Raw genomic sequence first — 26,419 nt, forward strand, 5'->3', positions numbered from 1 at the left:
AGGCTTCAGGCTCCTATTCATCAGTGTTATTTCAAAGCTTGTTAGAGTCAAGGCTGTGATTCAATTCAAAATACAAACACATATATACTGTATACATACAGCTCTGGCAAAAATTAAGAGATCACTTCAAAATGTTCAGTTTATCTGATTTTTCTCTTTATAGGTATATTTTTGAGTAAAATGTAAATTGTTCTTTTAGTCTATAAACTTTTGGCAACATGTCTCCGAATTTCCAAGTTATAAATTTAGTATTTTTTTCTGACAAAGAAAAATGGTCAAAATAAAAAAAAAAAACAGTGCTTTCAGACCTTAATAATGCAAGGAAAACAAGTTCATAATCATTTAGAAACAACAATACTAATGTTTTAACTCAAGAAGAATTCCGAAATGAATATTTTGTGGAATAACCATGATTTGATCACAGCTTTCATGCGTCTTGGCATACTTTCCTCCAGTCTTTCACACTGCTCCTAGTGCAAAAATGTGAGCAGTTCTTCTTTATTTGATGTAAACAAAAAGCCGTGTGCACTGCTCAAATAGATGGTGCCCAGGTAGGTTCCAAAACCATGTGATTCATATAAGAAATAACCTGGCACTCAACTCGCATAAAGATGCTTTTTAATAGTTGCAAGCGGGAATACAGTGACAGCAATAGCAAAACGTTTCGGTCATATATGTCTGACCTTCATCAGTTGCTGTAAAATATATAACAAAAATAATCCATATCTGGTACAAACAAAATAAAGTATATACAAAAATGCATTCATTTACATGGCACTGTAGAAAATTGCAATGAATTAATTGGATTCAAGGAAACAAAAATAGACACATAGTGGCACAGTCAAGTAGAAAATGAAGGTTATGGGATAGAGTACGTACCAAACAGTGATTGCTGATAGCGTGAATGTTGTCACTAACAGGTAATATGTGGTACAGATAGCTGTAAGAATAATCAGTAGAGGTACTATTAAATAAGGCAGGGTAGAAGGGTGGGGACGTGACTTAGGTATACAGTGGTAGTTGTGAGAGAAGGAACGTATCTGCATACCCCTTAAATGGAAAGGCACTGTTTGGTGTGATATGACATGGGCGCAGCCTGTGTTAAAATAAAGTCCATGTTAGGTAGTAAACCCCAGTGGGGGTGAAACCAAGAGTGGACAAATGAAGTCGGGTAACTCACCCTGCTGTGGCGCTGCCTGACGTGGAGTTCACCGCTTGTCTGTGGCAGGTAGTGCCCCTGCCCTGTTAATATGCGAGGAGAAGGCGTGGGGACGCCGAAAACCGGAAGTGGGGCGGGTACTGTGAGTGCTGGTGTATGCTGGGAGCGGACGTGACCTCACAGCAATGGAGGTGCGTTCCAGCACATGCAATATGCTTTCCACTGATGCCGGGAGAGCCCAGTCGCAAGATGTGACATCACACCTGTGCGGACGCGACCTCACTATAGTAGAGGTGCGTTCCAGCATATGTGTTTTGCGTTCCACTGATAGCAGGAGAGCCCAGTTTCGTAACGTAACTCATGTGCGCTATCACATGCAGCCTATATAAGTATCAAGTATATATATATGTTACAGTGTTAAAGTGTAAGCATGCGCCGTATCTACATTAGAGCCCGATGAGGCTAACTGAATGTACACAAAGTCCCCTGAATCCATATGTCCTGCCAAAAAATACGTAAACCTAGTGTTTGGGAACGTAGATTGTAATAGTACTTTTAGTTAGGAAAAGACCCTATTAAGAGAATAGAGGGTGACTTATCTAAAAGTACAATCTTACACACGGTGCAGCGGGTAAAGAAGTGTTCGTGAAGCGTGGTGTCGGCTGATCAATAAAGGCGACTCTACGGGAATAGAGAAGACACAATTAGTGGCAGCGTAAATACAGTACAAGCAGGCATAAGTTATATAAATGCTAATAAGTCATAATCCCTATTCAATCCTTTGGGGGTTAGTGTTTCCAACGTGTGGATCCAATAGGCCTCGCATTTTTTCAAAAGGGATATCCTGTCACCACCTCGTCGAGGCGGAGGAACAGAATCAATAACCTGAAATTTCAATTGGGAAATTGAATGTCCCTGGGAGTGGAAATGCTGTGGAATGGGGAGCAGTAAATTCTTACATCGTATTGTAGACTTATGCTTTGAAATTCTGTCGCGTACTGATTGCGTAGTCTCTCCAACGTATAGTAAGCCACAGGGGCATTTTATGAGATATATGACATATGAAGCCTCACATGTGTAGTACTGCCTAATATGATATTTCTTGCCTGATTGTGGGGGGTAGAAGACATTGCCCTTTTGTACGTTCCCACATTGGGCACAGTGTAGGCAAGGGAATGTGCCCATTCTTGGTGTGGACAGAACAAGTGGTTTTTTGACGTGTGCGAAGCCTACATCTGCCCTAACCAGGCCATCCCTTAGATTTCGGGGTCTTTTAAAGCAAGGCAGGAAGGGGGCTTTGAATTCCAGAACGTTTGGGTACGCTGTGGACAGGAGTGGTCAGTGCTTCCTGATGTTCTTATGGAGGATGAAGGAGAAGGGATGGTACGTGTGTACAAATGGAATTCGCTTGTGTTGGTCAGTATGACGGACACTGGGTTGAGGGTCAAGTTGTCCCTTGAGTACTGAAGTGGGATAACCCCTACTACTAAATTTGGAAGTCATATCATTAAGACGTTGATTACGTGTGGCTTCATCAGTGACAATACGCTTCACACGTTGGTATTGAGACCGTGGTATCGACCTTTTCACTGCTGGTGGGTGGAAGCTTTCGTAGTGTAAAATACTGTTTCGGTCCGTGGGCTTTATGTGGAGGTCCGTTGTAAGATGACCTTCTTGGTCCTTTATGACAATTGTGTCTAAGAAACTGACTGAGTGTCTATCATGAGTCATAGAAAAATAGAGATTGGTTACCCTGGTGTTCTACACATTACCCAAGATTCACAAGGACCTACAACACCCTCCAGGGAGGCCCATAATACCGAGTCGATCCTTTCTCTAACCTCTATTTTTCTAGAGAAAATCCTTACCCCCATGATCCAAAATACACCGTCTTTCCTGTTGGACACCGGGGCATTTCTCACCATCATTCGATGCCCACGGACCATTGATTAAGCCCACGGACCGAAACAGTATTTTACACTACGAAAGCTTCCACTCACCAGCAGTGAAAAGGTCGATACCACGGTCTCAATACCAACGTGTGAAGCGTATTGTCACTGATGAAGCCACACGTAATCAACGTCTTAATGATATGACTTCCAAATTTAGTAGTAGGGGTTATCCCACTTCAGTACTCAAGGGACAACTTGACCCTCAACCCAGTGTCCGTCATACTGACCAACACAAGCGAATTCCGTTTGTACACACGTACCATCCCTTCTCCTTCATCCTCCATAAGAACATCTGGAAGCACTGGCCACTCCTGTCCACAGCGTACCCAAACGTTCCGGAATTCAAAGCCCCCTTCCTGCCTTGCTTTAAAAGACCCCAAAATCTAAGGGATGGCCTTTTTAGGGCAGATGTAGGCTCCGCACACGTCAAAAAAACACTTTTTCTGTCCACACCAAGAATGGGCACATTCCCTTGCCTACACTGTGCCCAATGTGGGAACGTACAAAAGGGCAATGTCTTCTACCACCCACAATCAGGCAAGAAATATCATATTAGGCAGTACTACACATGTGAGGCTTCATACGTCATATATCTCATAAAATGCCCCTGTGGCTTACTATACGTTGGAGAGACTACGCAATCAGTATGCGACAGAATTTCGAAGCATAAGTCTACAATACGATGTAAGAATTTACTGCTCCCCATTCCACAGCATTTCCACTCCCAGGGACATTCCATTTCCCAATTGAAATTTCAGGTTATTGATTCTGTTCCTCCGCCTCGACGAGGTGGCGACAGGAAATCCCTTTTGAAAAAATGCGAGGCCTATTGGATCCACACGTTGGAAACACTAACCCCCAAAGGATTGAATAGGGATTATGACTTATTAGCATTTATATAACTTATGGCTGCTTGTACTGTATTTATGCTGCCACTAATTGTGTCTTCTCTGTTCCCGTAGAGTCGCCTTTATTGATCAGCCGACACCACGCTTTACGAGCACTTCTTTACCCGCTGCACCGTGTGTAAGATTGTACTTTTAGATAAGTCACCCTCTATTCTCTTAATAGGGTCTTTTCCTAACTAACAGTACTATTACAATCTACGTTCCCAAACACTAGGTTTACGTATTTTTTGGCAGGACATATGGATTCAGAGGACTTTGTGTACATTCAGTGAGCCTCATCGGGCTCTAACGTAGATACGGCACATACTTACACTGTAACACTGTAACATATATATACTTGATGCTTATATAGGCTGCATGTGATAGCGCACATGAGTTACGTTACGAAACTGGGCTCTCCTGCTATCAGTGGAACGCAAAACACATATGCTGGAACGCACCTCTACTATAGTGAGGTCGCGTCCGCACAGGTGTGATGTCACATCTTGCGACTGGGCTCTCCCGGCATCAGTGGAACGCATATTGCATGTGCTGGAACGCACCTCCATTGCTGTGAGGTCACGTCCGCTCCCAGCATACACCAGCACTCACAGTACCCGCCCCACTTCCGGTTTTCGGCGTCCCCACGCCTTCTCGCATATTAACAGGGCAGGGGCACTACCTGCCACAGACAAGCGGGGGACTCTGCGTCAGGCAGCGCCACAGCAGGGTGAGTTACCCGACTTCATTTGTCCACTCTTGGTTTCACCCCCACTGGGGTTTACCACCTAACATGGACTTTATTTTAACACAGGCTGCGCCCATGTCATATCACACCAAACAGTGCCTTTCCATTTAAGGGGTATGCAGATACGTTCCTTCTCTCACAACTACCACTGTATACCTAAGTCACGTCCCCACCCTTCTACCCTGCCTTATTTAATAGTACCTCTACTGATTATTCTTACAGCTATCTGTACCACATATTACCTGTTAGTGACAACATTCACGCTATCAGCAATCACTGTTTGGTACGTACTCTATCCCATAACCTTCATTTTCTACTTGACTGTGCCACTATGTGTCTATTTTTGTTTCCTTGAATCCAATTAATTCATTGCAATTTTCTACAGTGCCATGTAAATGAATGCATTTTTGTATATACTTTATTTTGTTTGTATCAGATATGGATTATTTTTGTTATATATTTTACAGCAACTGATGAAGGTCAGACATATATGACCGAAACGTTTTGCTATTGCTGTCACTGTATTCCCGCTTGCAACTATTAAAAAGCATCTTTATGCAAGTTGAGTGCCAGGTTATTTCTTCTTTATTTGATGGCTTGTGACCATCCGTCATCCTCTTTATTAGATTCCAGAGGTTTTCAATGGGGTTCAGGTCTGGCGATTGGGCTGCCCATGACAGGGTTTTGATGTGGTGGTCTCTTAATTTTTGCCAAAACTGTATATATACATATATATATATATATATATATATATATATATATATATATATATATATATATATATATATATATATATATATATACATATATATATACACTCACTGGCCACTTTATTAGGTACACCTGTCCAACTTCTTGTTAACACTTAATTTCTAATCAGCCAATCACATGGCGGCAACTCAGTGCATTTAGGCATGTAGACATGGTCAAGACAATCTCCTGCAGTTCAAACCGAGCATCAGTATGGGGAAGAAAGGTGATTTGAGTGCCTTTGAACGTGGCATGGTTGTTGGTGCCAGAAGGGCTGGTCTGAGTATTTCAGAAACTGCTGATCTACTGGGATTTTCACGCACAACCATCTCTAGGGTTTACAGAGAATGGTCCGAAAAAGAAAAAAAATCCAGTGAGCGGCAGTTCTGTGGGCGGAAATGCCTTGTTGATGCCAGAGGTCAGAGGAGAATGGGCAGACTGGTTCGAGCTGATAGAAAGGCAACAGTGACTCAAATCGCCACCCGTTACAACCAAGGTAGGCCTAAGAGCATCTCTGAACGCACAGTGCGTCGAACTTTGAGGCAGATGGGCTACAGCAGCAGAAGACCACACCGGGTACCACTCCTTTCAGCTAAGAACAGGAAACTGAGGCTACAATTTGCACAAGCTCATCGAAATTGGACAGTAGAAGATTGGAAAAACGTTGCTTGGTCTGATGAGTCTCGATTTCTGCTGCGACATTCGGATGGTAGGGTCAGAATTTGGCGTAAACAACATGAAATCTTTGGGATGTGGTGGAACGGGAGATTCGCATCAGGGATGTGCAGCTGACAAATCTGCGGCAACTGTGTGATGCCATCATGTCAATATGGACCAAAATCTCTGAGGAATGCTTCCAGCACCTTGTTGAATCTATGCCACGAAGAATTGAGGCAGTTCTGAAGGCAAAAAGGGTCCAACCCGTTACTAGCATGGTGTACCTAATAAAGTGGCCAGTGAGTGTATATATATATATATTTATATATATATATATATATATACACTCACCGGCCACTTTATTAGGTACACCATGCTAGTAACGGGTTGGACCCCCTTTTGCCTTCAGAACTGCCTCAATTCTTCGTGGCATAGATTCAACAAGGTGCTGGAAGCATTCCTCAGAGATTTTGGTCCATATTGACATGATGGCATCACACAGTTGCCGCAGATTTGTCGGCTGCACATCCCAAAGATGCTCCATACAAGGCAGGATGGATCCATGCTTTCATGTTGTTTACGCCAAATTCTGACCCTACCATCCGAATGTCGCAGCAGAAATCGAGACTCATCAGACCAAGCAACGTTTTTCCAATCTTCTACTGTCCAATTTCGATGAGCTTGTACAAATTGTAGCCTCAGTTTCCTGTTCTTAGCTGAAAGGAGTGGTACCCGGTGTGGTCTTCTGCTGCTGTAGCCCATCTGCCTCAAAGTTCGACGCACTGTGCGTTCAGAGATGCTCTTAGGCCTACCTTGGTTGTAACGGGTGGCGATTTGAGTCACTGTTGCCTTTCTATCAGCTCGAACCAGTCTGCCCATTCTCCTCTGACCTCTGGCATCAACAAGGCATTTCCACCCACAGAACTGCCGCTCACTGGGTGAGTGTATATAGTATAAATGTATATGCGGTATACCGTACATACTCGAGTATAAGCCGACCCGAGTATAAGCCAAGACCCCTAATTTTGCCACAAAAAACTGGGAAAACTTAATGACTCCAGTATAAGCTATAAGCCTAGGGTGGAAAATGCAGCAGCTACCAGTAAATTTCAAAAATAAAAATAGATACCAATAAAAGTAAAATTAATTGAGATATTAGTAGGTTGTGTTTTTGAATATCCATATTGAATCAGGAACCCCATATAATGCTCCATACAGTTCATGATGGGCCCCATAAGATGCTCCATATTAAAATATGTCCCGTATAATGCTGCACAAAGGTTAATAATGGCCCCATAAGATGCTCCATAGACACATTTGCCCCATACAGTACTGCATAAAGGTTAATAAGGGCCCCATAAGATGCTCCATAGAGACATTTGCCCCATATAATGCTGCAACAAACGGTGATTATGGCCCCATAAGATGCTCCATAAAGATTTTTGCCCCATATAGTGCTGCACAAATGTTGATTATGGCCCCATAAGATGCTCCATAGAGATATTTGCCCCATATGCTGTTGCTGTGATTAAAAAAATCACATACTCACCTCTGGCACTTGCAATATTCACCTGTTCTCGTTCCCGCGCCACTATGTGTTCCGCATTCTCTGTACTAAAGTTCAGGCAGAGGGCGGCGAACACACTAATCCCGTCATCGCGCCCTCTGACTTGAGCGTTACTGCAGAGGACGCGGAAGACGGAGCAGCGCCGGAATGTGGGACAGGTGACTATCGCGTAATGCTCCCCCTCCCCATTATACTCACCTGCTCCTGGCGCTGTCCCTGGACGTTCCTGGTTCTCCGGGTGCTGACAGCTTCTTCCTGTATTGAGTGGTCACATGGTACCGCTCATTACAGTAATGAATATGCGGCTCCACCCCTATGGGAGTGGAGTCGGGTCCATATTCATTACAGTAATGAGCGGTACCATGTGATCGCTCAACGCTGGAAGAAGCTGTCAGCCCGAGACCATAAGAGATGCAGGGACCGCACCAGGAGCAGGTGTGTATGTGACAGCCCCCGCTCCCCCTCCCCCTCTGACCCCTCCGACCATGACTCGAGTATAAGCCGAGAGGGGCACTTTCAGCCTAAAAAAATGGGCTGAAAATCTCGGCTTATACTCGAGTATATATGGTATATAGATATATCTACGGTGTATATAATAGACGGTATATTTAAGCAAAAGTCTTAGGCAGTCTTAGAAAAAATACTTCAAACTAACAATGATTTAAAAAATAGAAACGTTAATAGTACATTTTTATTAATTAACAAAACAGCATGAAAGCATCAAGTCTTCTAGGTACAATTACAGGTGCAACTATAGCAACTGATGCTGGTTTGAAGGCGAAGGATGGTGGTCACACCATGTATTTTTTGATTCACATATATCTTGTGTTCATTCACTTTTCATTTTGTTAATTGATAAAAATACACTATCAACACATCTATTTTTGAAAGCCTTCTTACCTTACAGCATTTTTTCTACGCCAGACTGTAATAAAAATAGGTAAAAATATAAATGTAAAAAACCCCTCCTATACTCATCTTGCGTCGGCCCTCACCTGCCTAGCCCCATAGCCCTCTTATTCTGTCTTGAAACATCCTCTCCAGTCTGATCTGCTGCATTCCGTCCATCTCCAGCCTTTCTGTGCTTCTCATGACCTTAATACATATTGTATGTCAGTGACTAGAATCAACACAACGCCATGATATCAATGTTCAATACACATGACACTTTGAGGCCTAGCAAAGTGCAGAGAGGATGAAGATTCTGGGTCATGGCAGACCGGACAGGAGCGGATACTTAAAAACTAAACAGAAGAGGGGCTTCATGGCTGGACAGGTGAGGTCTCTGGAAATGTGAGTATAATTTAAAAAAACAGCAACACTCTAGGCTCTTTCCTGCCCTTTAGAAGCTAGCCAGCTGTCATTTTACTGGATTTACTTCAAATGAACAAGCCAAATTTCAGGATTACCGGAATCCACAAATTTTAGAAACTTTCAACAAATTCCATCACCATTCAGTTTTGCGACTGGCATACACATTGGTTTTCACAAAATTGTCTGCTTCATTGTTTTTCAATATGTTGGTCAGGTGTTCATATGGTTACTGAAGTACAATTATAAGAATGTCACACGTTTTTAAACTTTTATTTACAAATACATCAAGTTTATGCAAAGATTCAATATGTATAGCGCTGACCCCTTTTTTAAAGGCTTCTGCAATTCGCCCTCTCATTCTGGATATCAACTTCTTGGCCAAATCCTGATGACAACCCATTCTTGTCTAATTGTTCCTAGATTGTTGGGAGAAGTTGCTCTTGGAGAATGTTTTGATCCCATTCTTCATTCATAGCAGTGTTCATAGGTAAAATTGTTAGTGTGCCCACAACTTAGAATATTAGGCAAAACTTTGAGTGTTTCCACAATATTGGATATTATGGTCCCAGAATGCTTTACTGTTAGCAGGACACAGGACTCATGGTAGTGCTCACCTTTTCTTCTCCTGTCCATCATTCTTCTAGATGTCCCAAACAATTTGAAGAGAGCTTCATCAGAGAAGATAACTTAACCCGAATCCTCTCCAGTCCAATCTCTGTACTTCTTAGGCTACTTTCACACTAGCATCGTGCACTGCACGTCGCTATGCGACATTGCGGCGCACCGACGCTAGCAGTGAAAACGCCGCGCAACGGGGGCAGCGGATGCTGTTTTTCAACGCATCCGCTGCCCCATTGTGAGGTGCTGGGAGGCGGGGGCGGAGTTCCGGCCGCGCATGCGCGGTCGGAAAAGACGAGAACGACGCACCAAAAACCGTTACAAGCAACGTTTTTTGGTGGCGACGGTCTGACGCAACACGACGCAACCGTCGCACGACGGTTGCGACGTGTGGCAATGCGTTGCACTGCGTCGCTAATAAAAGTCTATGGAGAAAAAACGCATCCTGCAAGCACTTTTGCAGGATGCGTTTTTTCTGCAAAACAACGCATAGCGACGTGCAGTGCACGACGCTAGTGTGAAAGTAGCCTTAGAGAATACCAATCTGCCCATGTTGTTTTTCTTGGAAAGAAGTGGCTTCTTTGTTGTCCATCTTAATACCAGGTCAATCTTCAAAAGCCTTTATCTCACTGTGGGTGGAGATGCACTGACACCTGCCTGCTGCCTTTAGGCTATGTGCGCACTTTGCGGATTCTGCTGCGGATTTTTCCGCAGCGGATTTGTTGAAATCCGCAGTGCAAAAAGTACTGCGGATTTATCATGTTTTTTTGTGCGGTTTCCACTGCGGTTTTAGACACCTGCGGTTTTTTAACATGGAGCAGGTGCCAAACCGCTGCGGATTCCGCACAAAGAATTGACATGCTGCGGAATGAAAACCGCTGCGTTTCCGCGCATTTTTTTCTGCAGCATGTGCACAGCGTTTTTTGTTTTCCATAGGTTTACATTGTACTGTAAACTCATGGGAAACTGCTGCGGATCCGCAGTGTCCAAAAATGCTGCGGATCCGCAGCAAAAACCACAAAGTGTGCACATAGCCTTACTGTGCAAGCTTTTGTACTACTTGTGTTCAAAAGATTCCAAAGCTGAGCCATCTTTAGGAGCGGGTGCTGGCATTTGCTGGACTTTCTTGAATGACCAGATGTCTTCTTCACATCAGTTGAACCTCTCTCTCTCTCTCTTTGAAGTTCCTGATGATCCAGTAAATGTTTGATGTACATGATGACATCCATCTGATTACTCTTCATGACAATATAGAGTATGGAAATTGCAACTATAAAAAATGAAGCAGCAATCTCCATGAAAGTCAAAAATTGTGTCAGTGTCTAAACTTTTGGCCACAACTGTATTTTATGTACATTCCTATATACCATATATTTAGCTACAGCACATGAAATGACAGCATTCTGCATAAATTAATCACCAACTGCAATTTAAACTATTTCTTTATGAAACTTTCAGGTTTTACTCACCTATAATGTAAATAAGATTACAAATATAGCAGTTTCCAAAAAACAACAACATATTTTTAGAAAGACAAAGAAGACAGATTAGCATACACAAGTCTGCATATAGCAGCCTGATTGGAAATCATGTGTAAAAGGTGCAGTAAGGTAAATATTTAGAGCTAAAAGTAATCCTGCTATCATGATATGTTCCTATTATTATATAGATTGAAAAAGACACAGGACCCCAAAGTTTAATCTTTCTTGACAAGTCATACAATATCTATTGTTAGATTGCTTATACCCTACAATATAATTTATGATGAAGCATCCTTTTTTAAACGCTCTTTTAGTGTCTGCCATTATGGACTATTTTGTTAGGGCATTACACGGTCTGACTGCTCTAACTGTAAAGAACCTTTTTTTGTTTAGATGCCAGAATAAACTTTGCTCCACTTGTAATTAATATCATCTGGTCCTTTGTTAGGTCCTTGGAAGATATAAATAATGTATAAGTCTTTTGTATTAACCACTTATACATTTATACTTATGTATTTGAGATCATCCCTAAGGTGCCTTTTTGAACGTGCCCAACTTTTCTAACCTCACTGTAAAAGAGACCTCCATCCCATGTAATAATCTAGTAGCCTTTGAATACTGTTGAGCTTTCCAACATCCTTTTTAGAATATGAAGCCCAAAACTAACCCCCAAATTTAAGATATGACCTTACAAAGGATTTGTTGCAGGGCAATAATACATTGGTCATGGATTTTTGTTTTTACACCCTATAATATTTCCTTTTGTAGCTGCTGCTTGACATTGCATACTGCTGCTTAGCATACTGGTAAACTGAATACCCAAATCCTTTTCCTGATCTGTAATCCATAGTATATTTCCAAATATTTTATATAAATATGATTACTGTGGACTAAATACATTACTTTACAATTATTATAATTAATCTTCAGTCAATTATTATCATTCAAACATCTTAACTATGTGTTTCTTTAATACTGTAATATTCTACAATCAGTATATAATGTAAGTCCGCAAGGACAGGGTCCTCTCCCCTCTGTACCAGTGTGTCACTGTAAACCTGTTTACTGTAAATGATATCTATAACCCTGTATGTAACCCCTTTTCATGTACAGCACCATGGAATTAATGGTGCTATATAAATAAATAATAATAATATAAGATGTCTAGTAAATCCCGATTTCTTATAGGATTAGAGCAAAATGAAAAGTCCACTTTAGATTTCATTGGAACAGACTATCAATTAATCTGCCACCTACATTTATGACTTAATCCACAATACTGGAAAGTGGGTGCATGATTTTTAAAACACATCCTTATTGCTGAGTGGGTTTGTCATGTCATAGATCGCTGCATTCCCTCAATTCTGCCTCTCCTAGCAGCGAGGGAGAGTACACAGTTTGGCTACGTGACTCAACCATGCACTCAGTGTTCTGCCCCTAGGTAAGTGGAAACATGTAGGACTGGGAAAAGGTGCTTTTCTGAAGACAGATGATGAGCAACCCTTTTAAAGGCTTGTTTCTATCATAAACATTATCATAAACATTTATTGCATATCAAAAGGATGTGTGATAAATCCGGGTGCTGGAGGTCTCACCTCTGGGACTCCTACAGTTATATGAAAAAGTTTGGGCACCCCTATTAATCTTAAGCTTAATGTTTTATAAAAATTGTTTTTTTTTGCAACAGCTATTTCAGTTTCATATATCTAATAACTTTTGGACACAGTAATGTTTCTGCCTTGAAATGAGGTTTATTGTACTAACAGAAAATGTGCAATCTGCATTCAAACAAAATTTGAGAGGTGCATAAGTATGGGCACCTCACCAGAAAAGTGACATTAATATTTAGTAGATCCTCCTTTTGCAAAAATAACAGCCTCTAGTCGCTTCCTGTAGCTTTTAATGAGTTCCTGGATCCTGGATGAAGGTATTTTTGACCATTCCTCTTTACAAAACAATTCCAGTTCAGTTAAGTTTGATGGTCGCCGAGCATGGACAGCCCTCTTCAAATGATCCCACAGATGTTCAATGATATTCAGGCCTGGGGACTGGGATGGCCATTCCAGAACAGTGTAATTGTTCCTCTGCATGAATGCCTGAGTAGATTTGGAGTGGTGTTTTGGATCATTGTCTTGCTGAAAAATCCATCCCCTGCATAACTTCAACTTTGTCACTGATTCATGAACATTATTGTCAAGAATTTGCTAATACTGAGAGGAATCCATGCGTCACTCAAATTTAACAAGATTCCCGGATGCCGGCATTGGCCACACAGCCCCAAAGCATGATGGAACCTCCACCAAATTTTACTGTGGGTAGCAAGTGTTTTTCTTGGAATGTTGTGTTTTTTTGCCGCCATGCATAACGCCTTTTTGTATGACCAAACAACTCAATCTTGGTTTCATCTGTCCACAGGACCTTCTTCCAAAAAGAAATTGGCTTCTCCAAATGTGCTTTTGCATACCGCAGCCGACTCTGTTTGTGGCGTGCTTGCAGAAATGGCTTCTTTCACATCACTCTCCCATACAGCTTTTCCTTGTGCAAAGTGCATTGTATAGTTGACCGATGCACAGTGACACATGCATTTCACGTAGGCTTCTTCCGGGGGCCGTGAAGAAGCCTACGTGTAGGGGCTGGCGTTTCCACGCACACACCACGACTGATATGGGTGAGGTCCAGTCCTAGATTTTCTAACTTATTTGCACTATTAACGGTTCCCAGTGGGACAAGTAGTGTTTTACTATCAGCACATTTATCCCAGCGAATCTGTGACCTCAAGTCGTTTACTATGGGTGTTGTGTGTGTTTCTTGTTACCCGTATTCCTCATGCTTAGAAACCCTCTAATGATTGAATGTTCTGTATTATTAGGTTATTTAAATTTTATATATCTGATGTCATTTAATAAATGTTATACATTTTATACTATATTGACAGCTCTCTGGAGATGGTCTGAGGATTGTCCTTGACTGATCTCACCATTCTTCTTTTCTGCCTTTCTGATGTTTTTCTTGGCCTGCCACTTCTGGCCTTAACAAGATCTGTACCTGTGTTCTTCCATTTCCTTACTATGTTCCTCACAGTGGAAATTGACAGGTTAAATCTCTGAGACAGCTTTTTGTATGCTTCCCCTGAACAACTATGTTGAATAATCTTCGCTTTCAGATCATTTGACAGTTGTTTTGAGGAGCCCATGATGCCACTCTTCAGAGGAGATTCAAACAGGAGAACAACTTGCAAGTGGCCACTTTAGGTAGCTTTTCTCATGATTGTATACACCTGGCTATGAAGTTCAAAGCTCAATGAGGTTACAAAACCAAAAAAAAGTGCTTTAGTAAGTCAGTAAAAAGTAGGTAGGAGTATTTAAAACAAGAAAATGATAAGGGTGCCCATACTTATGCACCTGTCAAATTTTGTTTGAATGCAGATTGCACATTTTCTGTTAGTACAATAAACCTCATTTCAAGGCAGAAACATTACTGTGTCCAACAGTTATTAGATATATGAAACTGAAATAGCTGTTGCAAAAAAAATTTTTTTTATAAAACATTAAGCTTAAGATTAATAGGGGTGCCCAAACTTTTTCATATAACTGTACCATTTCTGAAGTGGGAGTTCCTCATACTGGTCTTCAAGCCATTATGAATGGAGAGGTGATTGTATGTGTGCATTTCTCTCCATTCACATGTATGTGTTATATGAAAACAGTCAAGTACAACCTAATGCGGTGTTTTTGGAACTTACATAAAAGTATATAGAGAGAAATGTGCATATGTGCCGACATCTCCATTCCAACGGCCTGCAGCATGGGGGTAAGAAGGATAAACTGCAGGACCTACATCCATTAGACTATTATGGCATATCACGTAGACAATATAATCCTTATCCTGACATCGCATTATTTCAGCATGCTTATCAAGTTTGTATAAGGTCCTGATTGACATATCAAAGAGGTCGTGTATTTACTGTAATATTTACTGTAAAAGGGCATCTTTAACTGGTGGAAATGGTCACATCTGTAGCTCTGGCCAGAGGAAGTCCTATTTCCATAAGGTGCATGCAATGCATCACATATCGTAATATGTACCATAACAATGACCAGCTTAATTGTTTGCATTATTGCCTTTCAACATTGGCGTCCTCAGTTTAAAGCTGACGCAGGGCATGGAGTTAGTATGTCCGCTCCATTCATATCAGTTGTCTACTTTACAGGAATGTAGTATTTGGAGTTTGTAAAGTTCCATTGTAGACAAGGATTAATGTGCAATGACAATCTTTGTACTGTGGTAATGAATCACACATGTAAATGCGTAAAAACTGTGATAGTGTTGGTGTTAGAAAATAGAATGTTTTTGCATACAAATAAAATGTTTTTTTGTTTTGCCAAAGTTAAAGCTTTATTTCTGAGAAACATCTTGATTTCTCCTAGTACATGAAATCAGAGAATATGCAGTATAAAGCAGTTTAGATAAAATATTTGCTAGATTGGCCCACATCGGCAACGTCACAGCCTTACCTGCAATTGGACCCTAGTGTACAGCAAAACTGGGCTAATTTACCCCAAGACTTTCTGTTACTGCACATTAAGGCCCTCTTTCATACTACGTATAGTACATACAGGGACACAGCGTTACCCAAACAATGTTCGCTGGATCCGTATGTTTCTTTAGAACTCAGATGATCCCCAAAAGATAGCTATGAGATGTCTAACTTTTGTAATAGAGATGACAGACGTGATAAATTAGACTAAACATCCAAGCAAACTTTTTTAAGGTTTAAATATAAAGTATATAAAAAGTTTCCATTATTCAAATAACATAAATGACATAATAATTCCATAGTATGAAACATAATCAAAATATTTCAACTCCTAAACCCAAATCTGAACATTCCAGAGAGGACCATTTTCATTTTCAGAGCAGAATAACGGAGTATAACATTCGTAAAAAGGGAGAAGGAAAAAAGAGGTATCCAACCAAGAACTCCATATCTTTTCAAATTTGTGAATAGAGTTACGTTTATGATAAACTCCTTTCCGCAAGCAAAGATTTAATGCTAGGCAAGAATTATTAAATGCTTTATATTTTCCTAAGCTTCCGTAAACAGAAACTTTTAATTAAGGTACCGTCACACTCAGCAACTTTGCAAAGAGAACGACAATAATCCGTGACGTTGCAGCATCCTGGATAGCGATCTCGTTGTGTTTGACACGCAGCAGCGATCTGGATCCCGCTGTGATATCGCTGGTCGGAGCTAGAAGTCCAGAACTTTATTTCTTCGCCAGGTCGGCGTGTATCGTCATGTTTGACATCAAAAGCAACGATGCCAGCAATGAGCATAGGGGGCGTCGCAGCGTCTCCTTCTAGCCAGTCGGTACACTCCGGCTGCTTGACTTGGAGCTAACAACCAGCGAGAACGAGAAGTGAGTCGCCGTTACGTCACTGGATCGCTCCTGCATCGTTCTGGAGTTGCTGTGTTTGACTTCTCTACAGCGACCTAAACAGCGACGCTCCAGTGATCTAGTTTAGGTCGGCTCATTGTCTATATCGCCGCAGCGTCGCTGAGTGTGACGGTACCTTAAGATGAACCTTTTCTGACAATCCTCTATATGTTCATGCAGATCCTTAAAAAGTAAATCCTTTTATATCTTCTATCTGTTGCTGCATCACTGAATATTTACTGTTTTCATTCATATGCTAATGAGGCGCTAAATGCTCCTGGGATAACACAGCACTTCCTGAGTCTCTAGGCCCCGTCTCACATAGCGAGATCGCTGCTGAGTCACAAGTTTTGTGACACAACAGCGACCTTAGTAGCGATCTCGCTATGTTTGACACGTACCAGCGACCCGGCCCCTGCTGTGAGATCGCTGGTCATGTCGGAATGGCCTGGACCTTTTTTTGGTCGTTGAGGTCCCGCTGACATCGCTGAATCGGTGTGTGTGACACGGATTCAGCGATGTCTTCACTGGTAACCAGGGTAAACATCGGGTTACTAAGCGCAGGGCCGCGCTTAGTAACCCGATGTTTACCCTGGTTACCCGGGGACCTCGGCATCGTTGGTCGCTGGAGAGCGGTCTGTGTGACAGCTCTCCAGCGACCACACAGCGACTAAACAGCGACGCTGCAGCGATCGGCATCGTTGTCTGTATCGCTGCAGCGTCGCTAAGTGTGACGGGGCCTTCTGCCTCCCAAGGTTGATTTCCCACTGGGCATCAGCCTCTTTAACTTTGATTGATTGCTCACTGTCTGTGTGGCATCAGGTGCAAGACAATTAAATTAGGCAATGAGCTATCAGTCAAACTAGAGAGGCTTAGCACAAGCCAGCCAGCCAGCACGGGCAGGGAAACAACCTGGGAAGACAAAGAATGGTAAGGTCACCTCCAGAGCACTTACCGGTAACTCCTCATATTCATATGAATTAAATGATTTTACTGAAACATTCCTTTTAAGTTAGGAATGGGAGTAAGGGTTCCCCAAGTGTATTATATAAGAGGTTCTCCTGTGGTAAAAGATCAGAAAAAGAAAAATAATATAATAAAACTTGCTTAAATGCTTCTTGGAGGAAATCTCCCTATCCAGTCCAGATTTCAAGTTCTACGTTATATTATGACTAGCCATCTTGCTTGGTCTTCCTATAGAAGAAGGCTAGTATACATGTCTTCTTCATGGTAGATCACATTTTAATGGAATTTAAACTAAATTATTACAGTGCTTCTAATATGAGCGGATCTCTTTACACCCGGGGTTACTGTTGATCTTGACTGAATTTCTATCCACTATTTTGTATCTAAAGGTTTATCAACACTGCAAGCTGTGCTGGATTCTGCAGCTGAGAAGAAATGGCAAGTGACAGCAATCAATGTAGGCAACATTAATAATGACAGGAAAGATGAGACGTACCGATCCCTCTTCCAGGATCTGGAAATAAAAAAGGAAAGACGGGTCATTCTTGACTGTGAGAGGGACAAAGTAAACGACATTGTGGATCAGGTCTGCCGTGAATTTTGTAAAAAAATTTTTTACAAATTTGGATATATTTCTAAATAATTTTTTATGAATTATTGAATATGAATAATAATCCAAAATCTTAATAACTGTACTGTATATTGCTATAATTCTATTTTATATTATTTAAGCAGTCTGTATTTGGAGAGAAGAGGGGACTGCACAAGGAGATTTAGAGAGACTGGATAACTTTATAAAATATAACTTAGTATTTTGTTAAATAAATATGTGAGTTATCAGTCTCTCATAGCATTGTGTAGCAGTACACTTTTTATGGATAACACAATCACATTATAATGACTAGAAGAAGACTGACATATGTTGTTTTGTGTCTTGGTCTTAGGTAATCACCATTGGTAAACATGTTAAAGGATACCATTATATCATAGCAAATCTGGTAAGTGATATTAGTTTTCCAAAGAAAATTTTAAAAAAATTACTTTTGTTGACAGTGCAAAAAAACTCCCATAAATCGTAGCTGAAATTTGCGGCAGCACATAGCGCCTACCTTTTACTAAATCTGGCGCACCTACTACTTGGGGTCAAAAGTGGCCAATGAAACATCAGTCTTTATAAATTCTTCATTATGTCATTGTTACATAAATTCTTCTAATAAACCCCATAACATGGAGGCAGTGAACATGTTAAACAAGAATTATTATATTTTCAGTTTTTTCATTAACCATTTAATGACAAGGCCAGAAAGGGCTGTTATGACTTGAAAATATTTATTTATTTTTTTGCTTTCCATATTTCAGCAGCATTAACATTTAGATTTTTTCACTGATGCGAAGTTGCATTGGCCTATTTTGTGGGATAAATTCTAAACAATTTTGGTGTAGTTTGGAGGTACCTTATTTTGTGTAACAGAAATATAAAAAGAAAAAAATGTTTTACTGTTAATATTTCACCAGTACACCAAATATGTTTAAGCCATAGTCAAAAAGAAGTAACAATTATGTCCCAGGAGCACCAAAGTCAAATTACCACTGACAAGCAATAATGTGTAGATCACTCATGAAATAGGGCTGCACTTCGACTTTTTTGACTGATTTTGACCGTTAAGCTGCTGCTGCAGTAAACCCAATTGCATACAACTCATTGTATTGCTTTGGACTGCAACTGTAGCTAAATAGTTAAAATCAATCAGTGCAAAAAGTCACAGTGTAGTCCAATCATAATTTAAACAGCCAACAAACAGTTTGCAGTACTGATTCTACAAAGTAATTCACAATGTATCAAAGTTGTGTGTTTAAAATAGCCGTATTTCGCGGCATATAAGACGCACCGGACCATAAGACGCACCCCAAATTTGGGGTGAAAATTGCAGAAAAAAAGATTTTTTATAAGATGGGGGTCCGTCTTATTGTCCGAATTTACAGTATCTTACCTGAGGGCTGGTGGTGGCAGAGCAGGGTCACAGGAGGCATGGTGGCGGCAGAGGTGGGGTGAGGCGGTACGGCGTGCACCTGAGCAGGGTCCCTTCCTGCTTAGGTGGGCGACGCCACGGCCTGGTGTCCATGGTAGGGTGGCAGCAGTGGTTACCGACAGAGGTGCTGGGATGAGGAAGCACAGTGAGAGGTATAGCGTGAGAGGGGTCCCTTTCCCCGGTGAGGTGATGGAAGGATCTCGTGGGCACATGGACTGGAGATGATGGAGGTAGTGGTGTACATTGTGAAGCGAGTATTCCACAGGAGCTCATATGTCTGAGCGCTGGGAAGCGGCAAGGATTCAGACATCTGAGCGCCTGTGGAATACTCGCTTCACAATGTACACCACTACCTCCATCATCTCCAGTCCATGTGCCCACGAGATCCTTCCTGAACCTTGCTGCACCCATCCTGGGAAGCAAAAGGATACAGGATACAGAGTCCAAAGTCCCGGTGAGGTGATGCAGCAGCCGGTAATGCTTACCGTGGACCGTGGCGTGTTGTGAATTTGGATTCTGGGCTCCCCCGGTGGCTACTGGTGGAATTGAACTTGTGACATCATCTTCCCTGTTCACCTGTTCTGATTAGATCTGGGTGTCGCTATATAACCTGGCTTCTCTGTTAGATGCTTGCCGGTCAACAATGTTATCAGAAGCCTCTCTGTGCTTGTTCCTGCTCCCAGACATCTACTAGATAAGTTGGACATTCGTCCATGTTTTGTTTTGTATTTTGGTTCCAGTTCACAGCTGCAGTTTCGTTACTGTGTCTGGAAAGCTCTTGTTGATCAGGAATTGCCACTCTGGTATTATGAGTTAATGCCAGAGTCCTAAAGTAATTTCTGGATGTGTTTTGTTAGGGTTTTCTACTGACCATGAAAGTATGCTTTCTGTCTTCTGCTATCTAGAAAGCGGACCTCAAATTTGCTAAAACTATTTTCCTGCTGCGTTTGTTATTTCTTCTAAAATCACCGCCAATATATGTGGGGGGCCTCTGTCTCCTTTTTTTGGGCATTTCTCTAGAGGTGAGTCAGGTCTTATATTTCCCTCTGCTAGCATTATTTAGTTCTCCGGCCGGCGCTGGGCATATAGGGATAAAAAGTAGGACATGCTACCTGGCTACTTCTAGATGATGCGGTAGGTTTAGTTCATGGTCAGTATAGTTACATCTTCCAAGAGCTTGTTCCTATAGAGGCTTATGCTAGTTCTCTGGCCATGGAGATCATGACAGTTTGACCGGCCCACTAAAGGGTTAAAATCCTTGGCTGAGAAAGGAGAGAAATAAGAAGTCTGCTGAGAGTTTTTTTTTTTTTTTTTTTTTTCTCTGTGCTCTTAATTGGATCACTTGCCAGTCTGTCTATGCTGCAGTCTTTCTTTTTTTTCTCTCTCCTTATAATCTTTGAATGGCTTTGTGTTCACCTGTTAATAATGGATCTTCAGAGTGTAACTGCAGGTTTGAATAATCTCACCACGAAAGTACAAAATTTGCAAGATTTTATTATTCATGCTCCGGTATCTGAGCCGAGAATTCCTTTGCCGGAATTCTTCTCAGGGAATAGATCTAGCTTTCAGAATTTTAGAAATAATTGTAAGCTATTTTTGTCCCTGAAATCTCGTTCTGCTGGAGACCCTGCACAGCAGGTTGGGATTGTGATTTCCTTGCTCCGGGGCGACCCTCAAGACTGGGCTTTTGCATTGGCACCAGGGGATCCTGCGTTGCGCAATGTGGATGCGTTTTTTTTGGCCTTGGGCTTGCTGTATGAGGAACCTCATTTGGAACTTCAGGCAGAAAAAACTTTGATGTCCCTATCGCAGGGGCAAGATGAAGCTGAAATTTACTGCCAAAGATTCCGTAAATGGTCTGTGCTTACTCAGTGGAATGAGTGTGCCTTGGCGGCTACTTTCAGAGAGGGTCTCTCTGATGCCATTAAGGATGTTATGGTGGGGTTCCCTGTGCCTGCGGGTCTGAATGAGTCCATGACAATGGCCATTCAGATCGATAGGCGTCTGCGGGAGCGCAAACCAGTGCACCATCTGGCGGTGTCCACTGAGAAGACGCCAGAAAGCATGCAGTGTGATAGAATTCTGTCCAGAAGCGAGCGGCAGAATTTTAGACGGAAAAATGGGTTGTGTTTCTATTGTGGGGATTCTACTCATGTTATATCAGCATGCTCTAAGCGTACTAAAAAGCTTGATAAATCCGTTTCCATTGGCACTTTACAGTCTAAATTTATTTTGTCTGTGACCCTGATTTGCTCTTTGTCATCTATTACTACTGACGCCTATATCGACTCTGGCGCCGCTTTGAGTCTTATGGATTGGTCCTTTGCCAATCGTTGTGGGTATGATTTAGAGCCTTTGGAAACTCTTATTCCTCTGAAGGGGATTGACTCCACCCCATTGGCTAATAATAAACCACAATACTGGACACAAGTGACTATGTGTATTAATCCGGATCACCAGGAGACTATTCGTTTTCTGGTGCTGTATAATCTACATGATGATTTGGTGCTGGGATTGCCATGGCTGCAGTCTCACAACCCAGTCCTTGACTGGAGAGCTATGTCTGTGTTGAGCTGGGGATGTAAGGGGACTCATGGGGACGTACCTTTGGTGTCCATTTCATCATCTATTCCCTCTGAAATCCCTGAGTTCCTGTCTGATTATCGTGACGTCTTTGAAGAACCCAAGCTGGGTTCACTACCTCCGCACCGTGAGTGCGATTGTGCTATAGATTTAATTCCGGGTAGTAAATACCCAAAGGGTCGTTTATTTAATCTGTCTGTGCCTGAACATACTGCTATGCGAGAATATATAAAGGAGTCCTTGGAAAAGGGACATATTCGTCCATCGTCATCTCCCTTAGGAGCCGGTTTTTTCTTTGTGTCAAAAAAAGACGGCTCTTTGAGACCATGTATTGATTATCGGCTTTTGAATAAAATCACGGTTAAATATCAATACCCATTGCCGTTGCTGACTGATTTGTTTGCTCGCATAAAGGGGGCCAAGTGGTTCTCTAAGATTGATCTCCGTGGGGCGTATAATTTGGTGCGGATCAGGCAGGGGGATGAGTGGAAAACCGCATTTAATACGCCCGAGGGCCACTTTGAGTATTTGGTGATGCCTTTTGGTCTTTCTAATGCCCCTTCAGTCTTCCAGTCCTTTATGCATGATATTTTCCGCGATTTTTTGGATAAATTTATGATAGTGTATCTGGATGATATTCTGATTTTTTCGGATGACTGGGACTCTCATGTCCGGCAAGTTAAGAGGGTTTTTCAGGTTTTGCGGTCTAATTCTCTGTGTGTCAAGGGTTCTAAGTGCGTTTTTGGGGTTCAGAGAATTTCCTTTTTGGGATATATTTTTTCTCCCTCTTCCATTGAGATGGATCCTGTCAAGGTTCAAGCTATTTGTGATTGGACGCAGCCCTCTTCTCTTAAAAGTCTTCAGAAATTTTTGGGCTTTGCCAACTTTTATCGTCGATTTATTTCTGGTTTTTCGGATGTCGTTAAGCCATTGACCGATTTGACTAGACAGGGTGCTGATGTTGCTAATTGGTCCCCTGATGCTGTGGAGGCCTTTCAGGAGCTTAAGCGCTGTTTTTCTTCTGCCCCTGTGTTGCGTCAGCCTGATGTGACTCTTCCTTTTCAGGTTGAGGTCGACGCTTCTGAGATCGGAGCTGGGGCAGTGTTGTCGCAGAAAAGTTCTGACTGCGCCGTGATGAGGCCTTGTGCCTTCTTTTCCCGTAAATTTTCGCCCGCTGAGCGGAATTATGATGTTGGGAATCGGGAGCTTTTGGCCATGAAGTGGGCGTTTGAGGAGTGGCGCCATTGGCTCGAGGGGGCCAGACATCAGGTGGTGGTATTGACTGACCACAAAAATTTGATTTATCTTGAGACCGCCAGGCGCCTGAATCCTAGACAGGCGCGCTGGTCATTATTTTTTTCTCGGTTTAATTTTGTGGTATCGTACCTACCAGGTTCTAAGAATGTTAAGGCGGATGCCCTTTCTAGGAGTTTTGAGCCTGATTCACCTGGCAACTCTGACCCCACAGGTATTCTTAAGGAGGGAGTTATCTTGTCAGCCGTTTCTCCAGACCTGCGGCGGGCCTTGCAGGAGTTTCAGGCGGATAGACCGGATCGTTGTCCGCCTGATAGGCTGTTTGTTCCTGATGATTGGACCAGTAAAGTCATCTCTGAGGTGCATTCTTCTGCGTTGGCAGGTCATCCTGGAATTTTTGGTACCAGGGATTTGGTGGCAAGATCCTTCTGGTGGCCTTCCCTGTCACGAGATGTGCGAGGCTTTGTGCAGTCTTGTGACGTTTGTGCTCGGGCCAAGCCTTGTTGTTCTCGGGCTAGTGGATTATTGTTGCCCTTGCCTATTCCTAAGAGGCCTTGGACACACATCTCGATGGATTTTATTTCAGATCTGCCTGTTTCTCAGAAGATGTCTGTCATCTGGGTGGTGTGTGACCGTTTTTCTAAGATGGTTCATTTGGTTCCCCTGCCCAAATTGCCTTCTTCTTCCGAGTTGGTGCCCCTGTTTTTTCAAAATGTTGTTCGTTTGCATGGTATTCCTGAGAATATCGTTTCTGACAGAGGAACCCAATTTGTGTCTAGATTTTGGCGGGCATTTTGTGCTAGGATGGGCATAGATTTGTCTTTTTCGTCTGCTTTTCACCCTCAGACTAATGGCCAGACCGAGCGGACTAATCAGACCCTGGAGACATATCTGAGGTGTTTTGTGTCTGCTGACCAGGATGATTGGGTTGCTTTTTTGCCATTGGCGGAGTTCGCCCTCAATAATCGGGCCAGCTCTGCCACCTTGGTTTCCCCGTTTTTCTGTAATTCGGGGTTCCATCCTCGATTTTCCTCCGGTCAGATGGAATCCTCGGATTGTCCTGGAGTGGATGCGGTGGTGGAGAGATTGCATCATATCTGGGGGCAGGTGATGGACAATTTAAAGTTGTCCCAGGAGAAGACTCAGCTTTTTGCCAACCGTCACCGTCGTGTTGGTCCTCGGCTTTGTGTTGGAGATTTGGTGTGGTTGTCTTCTCGTTTTGTCCCTATGAGGGTCTCATCTCCTAAGTTTAAGCCTCGGTTCATCGGTCCGTATAAAATATTGGAGATTCTTAACCCTGTTTCCTTCCGTTTGGACCTCCCTGCATCCTTTTCTATTCATAACGTTTTTCATCGGTCGTTATTGCGCAGGTATGAGGCACCGGTTGTGCCTTCCGTTGAGCCTCCTGCTCCGGTGTTGGTTGAGGGTGAGTTGGAGTACGTTGTGGAAAAAATCCTAGACTCCCGTGTTTCCAGACGGAGACTCCAGTATCTGGTCAAGTGGAAGGGATATGGCCAGGAGGATAATTCTTGGGTCACTGCATCTGATGTTCATGCCTCTGATCTGGTTCGTGCCTTTCATAGGGCCCATCCTGATCGCCCTGGTGGTTCTGGTGAGGGTTCGGTGCCCCCTCCTTGAGGGGGGGGTACTGTTGTGAATTTGGATTCTGGGCTCCCCCGGTGGCTACTGGTGGAATTGAACTTGTGACATCATCTTCCCTGTTCACCTGTTCTGATTAGATCTGGGTGTCGCTATATAACCTGGCTTCTCTGTTAGATGCTTGCCGGTCAACAATGTTATCAGAAGCCTCTCTGTGCTTGTTCCTGCTCCCAGACATCTACTAGATAAGTTGGACATTCGTCCATGTTTTGTTTTGTATTTTGGTTCCAGTTCACAGCTGCAGTTTCGTTACTGTGTCTGGAAAGCTCTTGTTGATCAGGAATTGCCACTCTGGTATTATGAGTTAATGCCAGAGTCCTAAAGTAATTTCTGGATGTGTTTTGTTAGGGTTTTCTACTGACCATGAAAGTATGCTTTCTGTCTTCTGCTATCTAGAAAGCGGACCTCAAATTTGCTAAAACTATTTTCCTGCTGCGTTTGTTATTTCTTCTAAAATCACCGCCAATATATGTGGGGGGCCTCTGTCTCCTTTTTTTGGGCATTTCTCTAGAGGTGAGTCAGGTCTTATATTTCCCTCTGCTAGCATTATTTAGTTCTCCGGCCGGCGCTGGGCATATAGGGATAAAAAGTAGGACATGCTACCTGGCTACTTCTAGATGATGCGGTAGGTTTAGTTCATGGTCAGTATAGTTACATCTTCCAAGAGCTTGTTCCTATAGAGGCTTATGCTAGTTCTCTGGCCATGGAGATCATGACAGTGGCGGCAGAGGTGCGGTGGCAGAGGTGCGGCGGCAGAGGTGTGGCGGTGGAGATGAGGAGGCGCAGTGAGCGGGGTCCCTTTCCCCGGTGAGTTGATGCTGCAGCCCCGGTAATGCAGCAGAGCCGGGTGAATCCTGTTGATATCGGTGGGCACGGCCATCTTCCTGAGGCCGCGCGTTCGCAGATGGAGCTCTGCTGCCCGGGGCTTCAGGAAAATGGCCGCCGCGATCCCCATCTGCGCACGCGCGGCATCCCGCGGCCATTTTCCTGAAGCCCCGGGCAGCAGAGCTCCATCTGCGAACGCGCGGCCTCAGGAAGATGGCCGCGCGCACCGATAACAACAGGATTCACCCGGCTCTGTGCATTACCGGGGCTGCAGCATCAACTCACCGGGGAAAAGGACCCCGCTCACTGCGCAGGGTGGATTGATTTAAATCACGCCGATTTAAATCATGATTTAAATCACGATTTAAATCAAAAGATTTTTTTCTATTTAAATCGGATCGATTTAAATCATGATTTTAATCATGATTTAAATCACTGATTTAAATCAAAAGGTTTTTTTTAATATAAATCACGATTAAAATGAGAAGTGAGAGCAGTGCGCATGTGCGCCCATAGTTACACGGACGAAAC

General features: G+C 42.7%; 1 protein-coding gene across 5 annotated transcripts in view; it reads left to right on the forward strand.

The window, feature by feature from the left end:
• Nucleotides 1-26,419, forward strand: part of GRIA2 (glutamate ionotropic receptor AMPA type subunit 2) — a 351,551-nt gene that overhangs the window by 169,235 nt on the left and 155,897 nt on the right. For all 5 annotated transcript variants that reach the window (XR_013219998.1, XR_013219999.1, XM_077279404.1 and 2 more), the window contains exons 4-5: nt 17,927-18,123; nt 18,482-18,535. Coding sequence is in view for 3 of the 5 variants with exons in the window: in XM_077279404.1 (XP_077135519.1) it covers nt 17,927-18,123; nt 18,482-18,535 (251 nt within the window). In the remaining 2 variants the exon portion in view is untranslated. The remainder of the gene's footprint in view (nt 1-17,926; nt 18,124-18,481; nt 18,536-26,419) is intronic.

Source organism: Ranitomeya variabilis, chromosome 1, assembly GCF_051348905.1.
Source record: "Ranitomeya variabilis isolate aRanVar5 chromosome 1, aRanVar5.hap1, whole genome shotgun sequence".
Taxonomy (NCBI): domain Eukaryota; kingdom Metazoa; phylum Chordata; class Amphibia; order Anura; family Dendrobatidae; genus Ranitomeya; species Ranitomeya variabilis.